Here is a 16,995-nt window from a genome sequence, read left to right as displayed (position 1 = left end):
CCATGGCGAGGCGGCGCCGGGCAGTGCGGAGCGGAGCCGCCGCCGCCGCCGCCGGCCGGAGCCCGAGGGAGGGGGGAGGCGGGGGCGGGGTGGGGCGGAGCCGCGGGGGGCGGAGCCTCGCGGCGGGGGAGGGGCGGGGGCGGGAGTCCCGCCCGGCTGCGCCCCCTCCCCGCGCGCCGCCTCCGCCCGGCGCCGGGAAACTCGGGCCGCGGGGTCCGGGGCGCCCCAAGGTCACGCGGCCCGAGGCCTCGGAGCCCCGCGCGGGCCTCTCCCCTGGAGGGGAAACTGAGGCCCGCGACGTGTAAGGACGCGCCCAAGGTCACGGAGCCCCGCTGCCCGGCCGGGGCCGCCTCTCCCGCGCCGCGGCTTCCACCTCTGCCCGGAGGGCACCGGCGCGGGGAGGGTGCACGCGGGCCTGGGAGTCGGGAGGCCGCCACGGCCAGCGCCTCCTTGCTTTCCGTAGGTTTGAAGACTCCCACAATGAAAGCGTGTTTCTAAAGGTCACAGGAGCCCTTGCTGGGTCGCCCGTGGGCCCTGGACACGGACCCTTGAGTGCGTGGGGAGGGGCCGGCCGGCTTAGGGGCCGTTCTGGGAGACCTCTCCCTGGTCTGCATTTGAGGAAACTGACAGGGAAAACTAGAAGAGGCACCCGAGGGTGTGGGGCTCCCACCCACCCCTCAAACCGTGCCCTGGGGAGCAGTGCGGGGTGGGGGGGTCTCCTCTAGGTCCACTCACCCCTCAAACTGTGCCCTGGGGAGCAGTGCGGGCGGGGGTCTCCTCTAGGTCTGGTGGGCTTTAGATTGGGGTCACAGGGAGACCCAGAGCCCGCTAGTGCCTTCGCACAGGCACCAGAGCCCTCTGCCCCGGGGCTGCCTCCCTCCCCGACCCCTCAAGCTTCGGGTGCGGCTGTGCCCCCAGTCTCCGGCTCTGAGACAGGTGCTTCCCAAGGCTCTGCTTCTGGGCCGCAGCCAGGCCGAGTGTGGGGGCTGCTTGGTGCCAGGTGACATGAGGCCTGTGTCCCTAGCCACCCAGCCCACCCAGCCCACCAGACAGCCGGGATGGGGTGGGTGAGAGAGTTGGCAAGTGAGAGAGAGGAGAGAGACAGTCATACACGAAGAAGTGGAGGCTGAACATCCCCACCCTCATGGCACTCTCCTGGGACCCTCCTGAGATCCTCCTGGGACCCTCCTGGCACCCTCCTGAGATCCTCCTGGGACCCTCCTGGCACCCTCCCGGTGCCCTCCTGGGACCCTCCTGCCCTCCTGGGACCCTTCTGGCACCTGGCCTGACGTCCCCTCAGCCATGATGCCCTGTGTGTCGGGTGCCGCCTGCCCACCTGCACCTCGGGGCCACCGGGGCAGAGATGGCCCCCTTCCTGCACACAGGAGGCACTCAGTGGTACTTGAGGGAGGGCCAGCATGCCCCCGGTTGACACTGGATGGGCTGAGCCCGACCGAGTCTCTCGTCCCGGCCAACTGCCCCACACCCTGGGGATCTCTGTGCCCCCACGCCGGCCGGCCCCGCCGGCCACCTCCGCACAGGCGGGCAGGACAGCTGTTCGTCCCAAGGTGTCGCGGGAGAGGCTGGGCTGGTGGCACAGTTGGCAGTGCCAGGCTGTGGCCCGCCCCGAGGCAGATGCGTGCTCCAGCTGAAGGGGGATCTTTTATGTTCACCCTGGGAAGATGTCAGGCTGGGCAGGTCGCCAGAGCCCTGGGGCTCGCGCTTGGGAGCAGGGAGGCGGCGGGACCCGCATGGCATGAGAACCGCCCATGCCTGGCAGTGGCAGAAGCAAAAAGACGCCTCCTCCAGGCGCCGGCAGAACCTGCAAGTCACTAGGGAGGCTGGCTCGGGGTCCTTCCCACAAGATCCCGGCGACTCCTCTCCAGCCCACAGGCTTACCCGGGCCAGTGCCTGTCAGTGTGAGCAGGGACCCTCCCTGGCCTCAGCACACTCACTCTGACCCCTTGCCCAGGCTGGAGTACTCTGCATTTGTTAATTAATTTTCAGATGGAGTCTCGCTCTGTCGCTGCCCAGGCTGGAGCGCAGTGATGTGACCTCGGCTCACTGCAGCCTCTGCCTCCCGGGTTTAAGCGATTCTCCTGCCTCAGCCTCCAGACTAGCTGGGATTACGGGTGCCCGCCACCACGCCCAGCTAATTTTAGAGACGGGGTTTCGCCATGTTGGGCCAGGCTGGTCTCAAACTCCTGACCTCAGGTGACCCACCCGCCTCGGCCTCCCAAAGTACTGGGATTACAAGTGTGAGCCACCCCCCGGCCATGCTTATTTATTTTAATTTTAAAAATATTTAAAGATCGAGACCAGCCTGACCAACATGGTGAAACCCCGTCTCTACTAAAAATACAAAAATTAGCTGGGTGCGGTGCATGCCTGCAGTCCCAGCTAGGCTGAGGCAGGAGAGTTGCTTGAACCCAGGAGGCGGACGTTGCAGTGAGCCGAGATCGCACCATGCACTCCAGCTCTTGGTGACAGAGCAAGACTCCATCTCAGAAAAAAAAAATAATAATAATAATAATAATAAATAAAGTTGGCCAGGCACGGTGGCTCAAGCCTGTAATCCCAGCACTTTGGGAGGCCGAGGCGGGTGGATCAGGAGTTCGAGACCATCCTGGCCAACATAGCAAAATGCTGTTTCTAATAAAAATACAAAAATTAGCCAGGCATGGTGGCGCACGCCTGTCATCTCAGCTACGCAGGAGGAGGCTGAGGCAGGAGAATCGCTTGAACCTGGGAGGTGCAGCGAGTCAAGATGGCCCCACTGCCCTCCAGCCTGGGCGACACAGCCAGACTCCGTCTAAAAACAAACCAAAGACTGACTAAGCACCTGCTCCAGGGGCCCAGCATTCAGAGTGTGGCTGACTCAGAGCCAGCCAGGGGAGAAGCTGGTTATCACAGTCAACCGTAAGAGTAGCAAATAAGATACTGTCCAGCAGAAGGTGGTGAGCGCTGTCCAAACACTCGGGGTGGGGAGAGGGGCGAGGTGCCGGGAGAAGGCCTGAAGGAGGGGGTGCGGCCCGGGAAGCCGCAGGAAGCGTGCTCTGGACAGGCAGCACAGCCTGTGCAAAGGCCCTGAGATGGGACCACACCTGACACCTGACTTGTGTAGGGAGCATGGAGACCCAGGGCCTGTCTCCTCAGTCACGCTGGTCTGTGGCCTACAACCACCCACGGCTCCCAGTGCCTTTGGCAGAAAGCCCTGCAGTTTGTACTCCTCTGCCCATGCCTGGCCTTTGTGTGCCTGGGTCACTGGGCCCCGGACCCCCCGACCCCTCCTTGCTGAGCCTCCCCAGACCCTGCCGTTCCCTCCCCAGGGTCTTCCCCACCTCCCCGCTGCCTGCAGCCTCTCTCAGCATTGTTTACCGCATTTACCAACCTCGGACCTGCATTTCCCACTTGGTCAGGACAGGTCCAGGTCGGATGCCCTGAAAGCTTCTACAATTTGGGGGCTTTGGAGTGAAAAGCAGTGTAAGACCAGGAAGACAGAATCAGGCCAGGGCAGGCACTGAGCCCGCCTGGAAAATCTGCAGTTTGACTAAATACTAAACGAGCCAGGTGGAGTGGTGCGTGTCGCCTGCGGCCCCAGCTTACAGCTGAGGAAACAGAGGCTTAGGAAAGGGGGTGGCATCCCAGTCTCAGCCACACATGAGCCCCATCTCTGCACACCTCAGTGCTCACTGGATGCTTGTCGATGAACATGGACACCAAATGCTGAGGTAAGGTGCACAGGGCTACATGCTGAGCGGCTATACTTTTGCGAATCAGGCTTATATTTCTGTGTGCAAAGAAAAAAGACGAAGGAAGCACCTATGGGTGAGCGGCTGCTTTCTCCGGCGGTTGACCCTGCAGGGACCCAGACCCCCCACCTGCTGGTCGCCACCCCAAGAAACCCGTCCATCTCCCAAGGCTGGCCTGACCTGCAACTCTCACACCTTCCACGCGGTGCAGAGCATGAGGCGTCCACAGGCACTGTGGGCCCACGCCTGGGGCTGGGGTGCGGCAGAAAGATGGACAGAGCCTGGGACCCTTGAGGGGGGACAGAGCCCAGGCAGGGAGGTGGGGGGGAGACCCGAGCCAGGGGCCCACGTGGGCTGCATGCCAAGCGATGCCCCCCAACGCGCCCCTTCCCATCATCCTGTTGGCAGTCTCCATCCCACTGGACCCTTCTGCCTGTTGTCCACGCACAACCTCCAGCTCCAGGTATACCACAGGCGCCTAATCAATGAAAGCAGAATGGGCATCCCTATTCGCGGGTCACTGAGCATACACTCAGTGGGTGATGCCTGGGACTCCGTGGTCTCAGCCCAGGAGGGGCTGCCAGGCTGCCCGGGCACAGGGGCTCCAGGACCTGCCGCCCTCCCCACGGGTATGTGGTGCCACCTGGTGGCAGCAGCGGGGAGCGCCCAGCTGTGGAACTGGCAGGGCGGTCACTGCCAGGGACCCTGAGCCGGCCCCAGCTCAGAACACACTGGCCTCCCACCTGATTCCTGGCTTCTCTGGGAACCCACCCAGGCTCCCTAAGCCCCTACTCAGCCTCTTCTGCTGACCTCCACCCCGAGACCCCCGCTCAGACCAGCAGGAGGCCCCGTGCCTACAGGGCTGACAGCTGCAAACCTCCCTCCACACCCAGTCACTAGCCCTGTGCCTTGCAACCTCCACGCTGTAAGCTCCTGGTCCCCCCCAAGTTCTCCAGCCCTGCAGCCACGTCTGTTCCACGTGCTGGGCGGACAGGGGCTGGACATCCCTCAGCCTCCAGGAACCAGCTTCACACACCTGCTCTCCAGGAGCCGCCAGGACCACGCCTGAACCTTGCCCAAGCAGCCCGCCCAGGAGGGTCGGTGCGGGCAGCTATGGGGCAGGCAGCCGAAAGCCTCAGCCTTTGTCAGGCCCAAAGCACGCCGAGAGGAGTAACAGGCTCAGAGAAGACTCAGGTCAGTGCCAACCCTCTGCTGTGTGGCTCTGAGGCACGGGGTCGGTCCCAGCTGCCTTCCAAGTTCCCAGTCCAGCCCATGCCCCCAGGCCCCCAACACCCACTGGGGTCTCAGCAGACCCGTCCTCACACGTCAGGTCCCGGCACCGGACCCACCCCTGCTGTGGTCACCAGAGCCCAGGGTGAACATGCTCTCGGGCGACCCAAGCCCGCCAGGCGCAGACAGGAGCCAGGAGAGGGTGAGGGTGGGGGTGGGGGCGATCTTTATTGTGGCGGTGGGTGGGACAGGGGCTCCCACTGAGTCCTGGTGCTGTGGAGAGTGGGCTGTCCTCGAGGGGCGAGCTGGGGAGGGGCGTCCACGGTTCTGGAGTCCCAGCGACGGCGCCAGTTCCCCAGCAAACCCTCCAAAGAGCTGCCCCCGGATGCACAGGCAAGGAAGGGGCTTGGGGGTGACTTGAGGCCGTGACGGGGTTGCCCTCAGTGTGGGCAGGTGAGTCCTCTGTGGCCAAGAGGTCGGAGTCGTCCCTGAGGCTGAGTCAAACACAGACCTGTGGCCTTCATAAAATTAAACATAAAAGCGCAAAAATGGCGCAACCAGACAGCATTGGCTTCAGACAGGCAGGACGCGGGCCCCTCGTGTGACCTGTGACCTTCCGCAGCCAGTGGAGAAGGCTGCGCCGCCCCCCCGCCATGACTCAGACCCAGAGACGGAAAGCCACAGGCGGGCCGCGGCGCCGCAGCTCCCGGGCTCTCGAGAAATACTCACAAAGGAAAAAACCTAAGGAACAGAATCCTGAATGCAGAAAGAAAACCCTACTTTTTTTAAAAAGACGAAAGCGTATGATGGGAATCTATGGGGTGGGTTTTCTTTAAGAGGCGAGAACTTGGAATCTTGCAAGCACTGGGAGTGGACTCCAGCGGCGACGCAGACGCGGGGGCGGGGAGCGTCCTCGGGCCACCTGGGGACAGGGAGGGGCGCTCAGACTGGACCCACCTCCCAGCGGCCCACAGGCGGGACCCAGGAGCCCACTGCCCTGGCTCAGGAGGAGCTCCCGCCCGCCCGCCCGCCCGCCGCACCTGGCTAGGAGGAGTTCCTCTGTCGGACTTTCTTGCCTTTGTCGTTCAGGTGCTGCCCAGTGCTCTTCCTGGGGCATGAGGGGCCGCGTGAGAGGGTGTCTCCGACAAGTCACCCTCTCCAAGTCACCCCTGCCCACCCCGGCCCCCAGGACCCCAGAATACTGAAGCCGGGGGGCTCTGTCTTTGTGTTTTAAAGGCCTGGGGCAGCAGGCAGCTCCTTGGGACCCCGAACCCCACAGCTGGGACTTACAGGGGAGCAGAGCCCGCGTCGTCATCTGAAGGAGGACCGCCACCATGAAAGAGAAGACGAGAGAACAGCCTGTCAGAGCTGGTCCCACTCAGGCCCCCGAGCAGGGACATCTGTGCTGCTGGCCCTGCCCTCAGTGACCTCCAGGTGGCTCAGGGCAGCGCATCAGCCCCGGCCGTGTGCATCTTCTGAGGCCGAATGGTGCAGGGAAAACCCGCCCTCCCCACCTGCGGTGTGCTCCCCACGGCAAGCTGTCCCCCTCCCACGGCGAGCTGTCCCCCCCCCCCCGGCGAGCTGCCCCCCCCCCCCAAGGTAAGCTGTCCCCACGGCCTCATGGGCCTCACTCCTGCCCCCCAGTGCTTTCCAAGAGCCGCCACCACAGGCCCACACAGGCCTCGCCCCAGAACACGCAGCCCGAGGAGCAGAAGAGCCGCAGGCGCTGCCGGAGCCGAGCATGGCTGACCTCAGGTTCCCGAGCCCGATCATGCAGAGGCCAGGACTCCCTGATACCATGGCCCTGGGCTCTTCGCAGCTGCCACGAGGTCGGGCGGAGCAGCAAGGGCTGGCTTACCATGGAGGACACTGGCTTGCAGCCACGTGAGGGGGAGGGAAGGGTTGGGTGAGGCTGTGGGGTGAAGCTGCTGCCTCTTCCTCCTCCTGGGGTCTCGCTGCCCACTGAGTCGCAGCTGCCCAGGGACGGACCGGACGCTCCATCCCACACTGCCTTTCAGGGTCCTATCAACTCCCCGCCCGGGGCTCCTTGCTTCCGAGCTCTGGGTCAGCGGTGGGGCTGGCAGGGACTGACCAGGAGTGGCCCCGGACCACCCCAAGAGCGGGGCGTGTGGGCAGGAGGGCAGACGGCTCACCATCCAGGACGTCCTCGGGCTTCCGGCGCTTCTCATAGATGAAGATGATGGTGACCAGCACCAGCACCTCAGCCACGATGCCCAGGAAGGGCCAAAGGGCGGCCAGGTGGCTGCGCACGCGGAGGGTGACCACGGCCTGGTCGGTGCCCTCGGAGCTGGTGCCATTGCACGCGTACTTGCCGGGGTCGGCCTCCATGTTCAGGTTCTCGATGCGTAGCTCCGACCGGCTCTGCGAGGAACTCACGAAGAACCTGCCCTGGGAGCCGTTCACGATGACCTAGGGGGACCAAGGACAGGGGCTGAGTCCAGGACCCCGGACCTAGGCCCCTCACCCCGTCCTGAGGGCTGAGCCCGGGACCCCCGGCCCAGGCCCCTCCCCCAGTCCTGAGGGCTGAGCCCGGGACCCCGGGCCGCCCTGGCTTCTCACCTGGTCCCCAGAGTCAGTTATCTTGTACCAGACCCAGTTGGTGATGGGGGGCAGGGACTCTGACTTGCAGGCCAGCACGGCCGTCTCCCCCTCGCTGACGTGTTCTGACGACTTCACAGCCTTCACTCTGGGGGCGCCTGACAGGAGGGCTGAGAGAGAGAGGAGCCTGGAACCGCAGGGCTCCCTGCAGCGCGAGGGCTGTGCCCCTCCAGGGAGCAGGGCAGGGCTCCGGGATGTGCCGGGTGCTTGAGGCCAACCGCTTCCCCCGATAGTCGGCGGCGCCTGGCACCCCTGGCTGCAGGACTCACCGTCGAGCTGGATGTCGGCCCTGCCCGTGGGCTCGGGGAGGAAGACGCAGGAGTACTCTCCCGAGAGGTCGTCGGAGTCCACCCTGCAACCACAGCAGGCAGTGAGCTGGGCCCGGCTCTGCAGGATGCCTCCCAGGACCCAAGGCTCTCCAGGGGCCCAGCCACGGCACAGTGAAAAAGTCTAACTGTCCCAGTCAAGTCTGAACCTCAACAAAACTCCTGGTGTCCCCATACGGCCCCAGGACAGAGCCAGGCTGCCAAGACCCTCCAGGTGAGAGAACCAGCAAACAGGACCCTCTCCCTGACGACAAACCCGTCACCTCTGGTCCCTGCTCTGCACCCCACACCCTGGGACTGTCTTCCCAGTGAGCCTCAAAACAAAAGGCTCTGTGCTCCCAGGGCCGTCCCAGCTCCAGTGATGACAAGGCTCTGGCCATGACAGCGTCTGGGGGCTGAGCCAGGCAGGCCTCAGTGTGGCACCCTCTTGTGTCAGGAGCACAGAGCCCGGGAGGCCTGCACGTGTGCCCGGGACCTGGCAGTGTGGCACCCTTTTGTGCCCGGGACCTGGCAGTGTGGCGCCCTTTTGTGTCCGGGACCTGGCGAGGGAGCAACAGGGACGCCTGTCAGGGCTACTGGAGCCACCTGGCTCCCAAGGGCGCCCTCGGACCCCTCCCTGGGGTTTCCCTCTGGGGGTCCGAGTGGAGCTGGTCCCTAACTTCCGCCTGGATCGAGCCTGGCGACCAGTCTTTTGTTCTCACGGACCACAGGCCACTCGCGGCAAGAGAGCTGTGAGAAGGGGCACGTGGTGGCGTTCCGCGGTCCGGCACTCACTCGAAGTCCGTTTTCTGGCCGGGCAGCGTGTCCTCCTTCAGCACCGCGCCACCTTTCAGCCAGCGGTGCCCGGTGACCTCTGTGGAGCTGTCGTTCAAGGAGCAGGTGAGGAGTGTCTTCGAGCCAATGTTTTCTACGGAAGTGGAGACTGTGCCGGCTGCGAGGCCCGGCGAGACGCGGTCAGCAGAGTGGAGGAGCACGGCCGCGCTGCCTGCCCGAGCCCCAGGAACCTGTGGCTCCTCCCGGGAAGGGCTTGTTTTCACTCCCGAAAACACCGTGGCCCTGACACCCCGAAGACTGGAAGCCCAGGGGGAACTTTGACCGCACCTCCGGGAAGAGAAGAGCCACAAGCGCCTGCTGAGGAGGCCCCTTCGGGAAGGCGCCCTTCGCCAGCAGCTGGCGGGCCCTGGGCTAAGGCGCTGGCAACCGAGCGGCCCCGCCTGGTGATGTTCCTGCCCGGAGACACACGAGGCTGGGACCGGGGTGTGGGGACAGACAAGGCACCACTCGCGTCCCTGAGCCAGGACCAGGGCATCAGGCCCTTGGAGCAGCCCTAGCACAAACTGGAAATTCCTTTCTAAAAACGTAGCCGGCCGGCGCGGTGGCTCACACCTGTAATCCCGGCCCAGCACTTGGGAGGCTGAGGTGGGCGGATCACAAGGTCGGGAGTTTAAGACCAGCCTGGCCCACATGGTGAAACCCCATCTCTACTAAAAGTACAAAAAAATTAACCAGGCGTGTTGGCTCGTGCCTGTAATCACAGCTACTTGGGAGGCTGAAGGAGGAGAATCGCTTGAACCCAGGAGGTGGAGGTTGCACTGAGCCGATACCGTGCCACTGCACTCCAACTGGGCAACAGAGCAAGAATCCGTCTCCAGGAAAAAAAAAAAAAAAAAATAGCCACAGCAGCCCCTGGCCAAGGCTCCCATGCCCTTCTCTAGGAGGCACCCAGGTGGCTCCACACCCCCCGACCCCAGGCTGACAGCACTCCAGCAGTGCTGGGAGCACCCGTTCTTCTGCCAATCCCCAACAAGCAAATCTCTTGGTTCTTGGTCAGTTTACAATATTCCCACTAGGAACTGAAATGTGAAAATCCCTTAGAAAGAGACGCTGCGAAGGACACAGAAGGTTCTGAGACCTGCAAGCCTGGGCTGAGCTTGGAGGCCCCTCAGGCTTGCAGTACGGACGCTCAGGGAGGGAGCTGGGCAGGCGCCCAGGGGAGCAGAAAGGAACGGCGGAACAGACGGCACGAGGAGGGTCGAGGGGAGGACGAGGACCCACCTGCTGGAGGGCAGAGCCCTGCCCTCCCCAAGCCAGGCTGCCAGCACTGGTGGTCAAGCAGCGAGCCCACCCTCTTCAGGTCCGGGCCCCTCTGTCCAGGTGGTGGGCCCATGGGGCACAGCGGGACGGAGAGGGGAGGAGGCATCTGGGTTCTACGGAGCAGGAGCCGGGAGGCGAGCGGCACAGGAGGGAAAATGAAGGAGGCGGGGAGGGCGGTGCCCGCCACTCACGTTCCAGGACTAGCACGACTGCCTGGGCGCGGACCCACTTGACCCTGGGCGCCCGGGTCAGGTGGTTGCGGTCCGGGTCGTTGCTGGCCCGGCACTCATAGGTGCCCGTGTCCTCCTCTGCAAGCGTGTCGATGGTGATGGTGCTGGCCGCGTGCTGGTGGTAGGTGGCGTGGATGTGGACGCGGTCCAGCCGGGCGCCGTCCCAGAGCTGGGAGCAGGTGTCGTTGGGACCGTGCCCTTCAAACCACCACTGGATCTCGGGCACCGGGCTGCCCACGGCCTCGCAGTGCAGCTCCACACTGCCCCCCACCCACCTCTGCTGGGACAGCGGCGCCTGGACGAAGCCGGCTGCAGGGAGAGTGCGGGGGCCTTGTTAGTGCCCAGGGGACTTGGGAGGGCAGCCCCTGGGGAGGGCCTTGCCACAGGACTCCCGGCCAGGACGGGTGGGAAGCCACTTCCTTTCCGCGTGTGGGGGAGTGATGGGGCCCGGCTGGAAAGAGCATGGCACGGGAAAGACTGGGGGGGCCACCATGGCCGTCCAGTCCACTCCTACCTCATGGCAGCCACGGCGGCTTCTGAGGGCACAACTGTGGGACCACACACCGTTTCAAAACACAAAACACATGAAACTGTGCAGAACAGCCAGGAGTCCTGAGCCCCGAGGGCTGCCGGGAGCTCAGCTCCCAAGGGCAGCGTCCTCTGCCTTCTGCCCGATAGCCCCACCCCAGAGACCCGGTGAGCTGCTGAGAAAAACAAACCCCAAAGCCAAAGGGTCAGGCGGCCTCTGTCCGGGAGCTCCTAGCCCGGCTCCTTTAGGATGGCCCCTGGGTGGAAAGCTGGTGTCCTCAGCAATCTCTGAGGGCGGTGACCCAGAGAGATGGGGCTTTGGGAAGCTGGGAGCCAGGCAGGGCCTCAGGGCCCCTCACCTCTGGCCACCCGCCACCCCTTCCTTCGAAACGCAAGGGAAGGCCCCCAGAGCCGCGAAGGAGCACAAGGGAATCCACAGACCCTCACACTGTGCCTGGCACCCGCCTGTCAGAACAGCCCAGCCCAGCCTAAGGGGAAGCATGGGGAGTGCCTCCTCGCCCCGGGAACTGGCAGCCCCCTCCCCACAGCACCCTCTGAGGTCAGGCTCCCCAGGCACCGCCACAACACACACGTATACAAGGACACACATCTGCAGACACACACGCCACAACACGTACACGTGTACACACGTGCTCACGGCCCCGAGGCTGCATGGCAGTGCACAGGTCACAGGCCCCAATGCCACAGGGACAGCAGAGGTTCGCCCCTGACCACCGGAGGCGAACTCCAGGCAGGCGCAGTTAACACGTTCTGGCACTGCCATTTTCTTTTTCTTTTCTTTTCTTTTCTTTTTTTTTTTTGAGACAGTCTCACTCTGTTGCCAGGCTGGAGTGCAGAGGCGCAATCTCAGCTCGCCACCACCTCTGCCTCTGGGGTTCAAGCAATTCTCCTGCCTCAGCCTCCCGACTCCTGAGTAGCTGGGATTACATGTGGCCACCGCACTCAGCTAATGTTTTGTATTTTTAGTAGAGACGGAGTTTCACCATCTTGGCCAGGCTGGTATTGAACTCCTGACCTCGTGATCCACCCTCCTGGGCCTCCCAGAGTGTTGGAATTATAGGCGTGAGCCACCGCGCCTGGCTGGCAGTGCCATTTTCACAAAGGGATCTCCTCCTGGTAACCTACATTTCTTGGGAGTTAAGATTTCCCAGACTGCAAAACCGGCAGCTCCATGCAGAGCTGGGCGAGGTGAGTCAGGGCAGGAAGCACAGCCAGAGGCGGCCCAGCTGGCAAGCCCCTTCCTGCCCTGCAGCAGCCCCTCTCCTCATCCTCCGCCCTGCAGGGCTGCGCTCCACATCCTCCTCACCCAGGGCTGCTAGGAGAAGGCTGGCCCCTGAGTCACCACACCCCACCGCCAGGCCGGGCAGGGCACACAGGGCAGAGGAGGACCAGGCGGGGGCCCCACCCACCTTCCCGGGAGTTCCGGGCTCCCAGGGACCATCTGCACCGGTCACGGTGCTACCACTGGGTCCGCCACCTTCTCAGCGGGCGGCGTCCCTCCCAAAGGGACCAAAAGGCTTTGGACAGAACGACCCTGTGGCCCCTCCAGATGCTGATGGCGTTTGTGTCTGTACTGAAATGTCACTGGGGTGGGCTGTCTGGAAGAGAAAGCCTCCACAGAGGCTCCTCGGGGGCAATGAGAGCCCCCCACCCCACCCGCGACCCCACCTCGCTGGCCGCACCAGGAGCCTCTGCCCATGAGCACCAGGAGGACGCGCAGCGCCTGACACTCGGCCACAGCCTCAGAAAGGTTAGAATTCGATTCTGGCCATATGAGCTGCAACCCATGTTCTCAACTAAAGTCACCTTCATCTAAAAACAGCCGCCGCCTCCTTGCCCACTCGGCAGCCAGGCCAGGGCTCTGGGCCAGGCAGGCCGCGTGGTACTTGTACACAAGCGGCCCTGCAGGATAAGGCTGCCGGCCCCCACCCACCCCCACCCGCCCTCCTCCCCACCCACCCCCACCCGCCCTCCTCCCCACCCACTGCAGTGCTCACACAGGAGCCAGAGAACAGCTCTGGGAAGCGGCCTCAGGCACCTCCCCTACCCGCCCCCACCAGCCGCAGCCCGGCGCTCCCACTCCTCTCATCTGAAGCTCAGGGATGAAGCCCTCTGCCCTCCGGATCCAGCTGGCGTACCCGGGCCCTCCCGTCCCTGACAAGCCCGCAGGAGACGTGGACGGCCAACCCTGGGCACTCACCACACCCAGCCGTGCCCCACCAACCCATAGACGCCCCCGAAGCAAGTTTCAGGAGAGGCAAACACAGTCCCGAATTCACAGAGCAAACAGCAGTGTCCACCCCACACAGGACAAGGCTGTGTGGCCCAAATCTTCTGGTCTTCACAAGTCAGTCCCCAGCAAAATTGGGGTTAAAAGCACAAACATGCTCCACGGACATGGATCCACTTCTCACCACCCACACACACACACACACACACACACACACACACACACACAGACCCACTTCTCACCACACACACACAGACCCACTTCTCACCACACACACACACACACACACAGACCCACTTCTCACCACACACACACACACAGACCCACTTCTCACCACACACACACTCACGCACACAGACCCACTTCTCATCACACACACACACAGACCCACTTCTCACCACACACACACACACAGACCCACTTCTCACCACAGACACACGCACACACAGACCCACTTCTCACCACACACACACGCACAGACCCACTTCTCACCACACACACACGCACGCACACACACGGCTGCACCACAGCGCTGCCACACTGCAGACTCCACATGCAGCTCTGGCCAGTAAGCCCCGGGCTAAGCTTTCCGCTGGGGAGAAACGCTTCTCAGTCCCCTGCACAAGAGGAACAAAACCATGACCCGCGCTACCCGGCAGGGATGGACCAAAGGTCTTTCACCCACTGGGCTGTCCAAATTAGCTCAACGTGGGAGCCTCGTGCTGGGCTTGAAACCCAGTCAAGCCTGGCTGGCTCCCACCACTGACGCTGTTTCCACGGGCTGAGGCGGTGGCTTATCTCACACATTCACCTCGCCCGGGGGCTCCTATCTGTGTCTCCCCCACAGAGCTGGTCCAGTGCTGGGGCCAGGTCCTTGCCCAGGAGACATTCGATAAAGGGCCACTTCGGTTACCAGGAAGACGAAATCTCAGACGTGGGTCAGGAGTTAGCTGGCAAAGCCCCTGGAAGAAGGAGCTCCCTCCTCAGCCTCTGCCCAAGGCCCCCTATGGCTCAATGCCCAGGAGAGAGGCTCCAAGCCCTTGCTCTTGACCCTTCAGGAGCCCAGACCCTCCAGCTCTACACCTTGTTCCCAACACATCAGTCACTATAATTTTTTTTTGTCTGAGACGGAGTCTCGCTCTGTCGCCCAGGCTGGAGTGTAGCGGCGCCATCTCAGCTCACTGCAAGCTCTGCCTCCCAGGTTCACACCATTCTCCTGCCTCAGCCTCTCTAGAAGCTGGGACTACAGACACCTGCCACCACACCCAGTTAAGTTTTTGAATTTTTAGTAAGAGGCGGGGTTTCACCGTGTTAGCCAGGATGGTCTTGATCTCCTGACCTCGTGATCCGCCTGACTCAGCCTCCCAAAGTGCTGGGATTACAGGCGTGAGACACCGCGCCCAGCTTTTTTTTTTTTTTTTTTTTTTAAAAGACAGTCTCCCTCTGTTACCTAGGCTGGAGTGCAGTGGCCCAATATCGGCTCACTGCAACCTTCACCTCCTGGGTTCAAGCGATTCTCTTGCCTCAGCTTCCCGAGTGGCTGGGATTACAGGCGTGCGCCACCACGCCCAGCTAATTTTTGTGTTTTTAGTAGAGATGGCGTTTCACTATGTTGGCCAGGCTGGTCTTGAACTCCTGACCTCAGGTGATCCACCCACCTCAGCCTCCCAAAGTGCTGGGATTAAGCCTCACTATAAATCTTTAATCCAGAACCAAATGGGGGTCTCAATAAAGGAAGAAATTTTCTACCAAGCAAGAAAGGCTGTCATGCTTTTCTCCCGGAAAAACACACCTCAATCCATTTCCCAAATGCACTCTCCAAACCGCGTCCGCCCACCCCCACACGGCCCCTCCTAAGACAGCACTGGAAACCTAATGCCCGGTCAGAGTCTGCTAAAAACGACTTTCTCACTATTTCCTGCGCTGAATGGGGTGGCCAAGGCCCCTCATTGTGACCTTGGAACCTCGACTCCCCACAGGGCTCGGTTTCCTCGCCTGTAAAGGAGGAGGGGCGTTCAGAGACCACCACATTCTGTGCCCTGAAGCAAGGCAGAATCAGAGAGAAGGCTGGCGCCACTCGAGGGAGATTCTGCCTTCCCTTCCAGGCAGGGCGCCTCGAGGGAGCCTGCGAGGGCTGAAGAGTCTGGGAGAACACCCGGGGGCAGGTGCACACCCGAGGCAAGACGCCAGGGCTAAATCCCGTGAAGAACGGTAATCCCTTCCCGATCCGGAGGGCTGACCCACTCAGAGCCTCCGTGTGCGCCTGGAGGACAAAAGCCCCTTCTCCAGGAGAGAGCGCCAAGACGATCGCTCCCGGCAGCGCGGGCCCTGGCGGGGGCCCCAGACACTCCGGGGAGGGTCTGTGACCCTAACACGCGCAGGCAGGGTGGGCCCGTCTCCAGGCTCCACCCTCAGGCCGTTCTCCCCCGACCTGCGGCGTCCAGTCCAGCAGGACAGGTCGGGCAGCCACCAGCCCAGCCCCTGCCCCGACTCCAGGCCAAAGGGGACGCTCACCCAGGCTCTGGGTCTCCCTTCTCCTGGCCGGAGGGACGGGCGGGCGGGCCACCTCCAGCCGCCTTCGCAGACGCCCTCGCCCGGGGATCAGGCGAGAGCCTCCACCTCTGCCGGGGAACCCCCAACCCCAGGCCACCGAAAAGCAGGACGCCCACCTCCCCCGACCGAGACCGGCCTGGCCAGGACCCCCCGGCTCCCGCCCCCAAGCAGGGGCTTCACGCCCACACACAGAGGGCGCGACGCCCGGGGGAGCCTGGCAGGCAGCGCCGGGAGGGACCCCCAGCCCCCCTCAAACCCTGGGACTTCACCCCCAAACTCCACGCTGGCGCGGGAAGCCCCCGGGGCCGGCCTTTCGCACCCCAGGCGGCCCCGCGCCGAGGCCCCACGCTCCCGTTGGCTTCCGGTCCGGACCGCAGCCTCGGCCGCGGCCTCCATTCCCGGCCCCTGCAGGACCGCACCCCCGCCCCCGGCCCGCTCCTCACCAGCCCCGGAGGCTCCGTGGGCGCCCAGCAGCGCCAAACCCAGCAGCACGAACAGCTTAGCCGCCATGATGTCTCCTCCTCGCCGGCCCCGCAGCCTCCAACCGCCGCCGGAGCCGCCCGCGGCCGCTATAAAAACCGGCGGGGGCGCGGACCGGGCGCGCGCACGCACGGCGTCATCGCGGGGGCGGGGCGCGCGCGGGGCACGCCGGTCGCCCCGGCTGCGCATGCGCGCACACGCACGCACGGACGCGCCGGCTCCGGCAGGCTCCCGCTACGGAAGCCGGGCGGCGGCGCACGTGACAGGGCGTTGCTAGGAAACGGGAGCGCGGCCCGCGGGGACGCGGCTGGAGCCTGCGCGTTTCTTCCTCCGGCTTTCAAAGCTGGAATGAGCGCGGAGCGGTGCGGCCGACGGGGTTGAAACGTTCCAAGTGCATTACCCAGATTTGATCAGAGTGAAACACGGGCCGGCCGCTGTGGCTCACGTCTGTAATCCCAGAGCCTTGGGCGGCCCAGGCGGGAGGATCGCTTGAGCCTGGGAGCTCGAGACCAGCCGCGGCAACATGGCGAGACCCACCTCTCTGCCTTTAAAAACGTACATATCTATGTGAACAGATTAATAAACTAGGCGGGAGGAAGCGACCTCCTCCGCCCCAAGTAAAAATACTTAAAAGGCACTGGAATCTGGATCTCAGAAAATGAATGATTTCTCAGTATAAACGTCCTGTTCGCCATTTGGTTGGGAAAACTGAGTTAAGAAACTCAACTTCCAGGTCAAAAGTTGTAAATCAGCCCTACCCGCTTCTTCCCCGGCCCCCTTCTTCTTCTCTCGCAGGGGGCGCGTTTACCCTGTTCTTAAAAAGTTCTGAGTCTCAGCCAACCGGGGTCCGCTTAGATGGCGGGCAGAGGCCAGAAGCCCCGACGGGCAGGACAGAGGCCAGAAGCCCCGACAGGGGCAGGACAGAGGCCAGA

The 16,995-nt window shown here is 63.4% G+C and overlaps 2 protein-coding genes across 7 annotated transcripts in view; both read right to left on the bottom strand.

The window, feature by feature from the left end:
- LOC112612789 (potassium/sodium hyperpolarization-activated cyclic nucleotide-gated channel 2-like) overlaps positions 1-5,135 on the bottom strand; it is a 33,672-nt gene extending 28,537 nt beyond the window's left edge. The window contains exon 1 of the mRNA XM_025367708.1: positions 5,102-5,135. Within this exon, the coding sequence (XP_025223493.1) occupies positions 5,102-5,135 (34 nt within the window). The remainder of the gene's footprint in view (positions 1-5,101) is intronic.
- A 50-nt stretch (positions 5,136-5,185) lies between these two features.
- Positions 5,186-16,559, bottom strand: BSG (basigin (Ok blood group)). Of its 6 annotated transcripts, none has more exons than XM_025366674.1 (9): positions 16,027-16,559; positions 10,213-10,560; positions 8,702-8,858; positions 7,871-7,953; positions 7,563-7,711; positions 7,136-7,412; positions 6,273-6,297; positions 6,014-6,090; positions 5,186-5,904 (listed from the first exon to the last, which is right to left on the bottom strand). In XM_025366674.1, exons 1-8 carry the CDS (start codon positions 16,250-16,252, stop codon positions 6,027-6,029), a joined length of 1,329 nt encoding a protein of 442 aa, XP_025222459.1. In that variant the 5' UTR covers positions 16,253-16,559; the 3' UTR covers positions 5,186-5,904; positions 6,014-6,026. The 6 variants fall into 6 exon arrangements, with proteins under 6 accessions (XP_025222459.1, XP_025222460.1, XP_025222462.1 ...); XM_025366675.1 differs by having other exon boundaries at positions 6,023-6,090; positions 7,563-7,699; XM_025366677.1 differs by lacking the exon at positions 10,213-10,560 and having other exon boundaries at positions 6,023-6,090.
- Between the last annotated feature and the right edge of the window lie 436 nt (positions 16,560-16,995).

This window comes from Theropithecus gelada, chromosome 19 (genome assembly GCF_003255815.1).
Source record: "Theropithecus gelada isolate Dixy chromosome 19, Tgel_1.0, whole genome shotgun sequence".
Lineage (NCBI taxonomy): Eukaryota > Metazoa > Chordata > Mammalia > Primates > Cercopithecidae > Theropithecus > Theropithecus gelada.
This window is presented reverse-complemented; position numbering and strand designations above follow the sequence as displayed.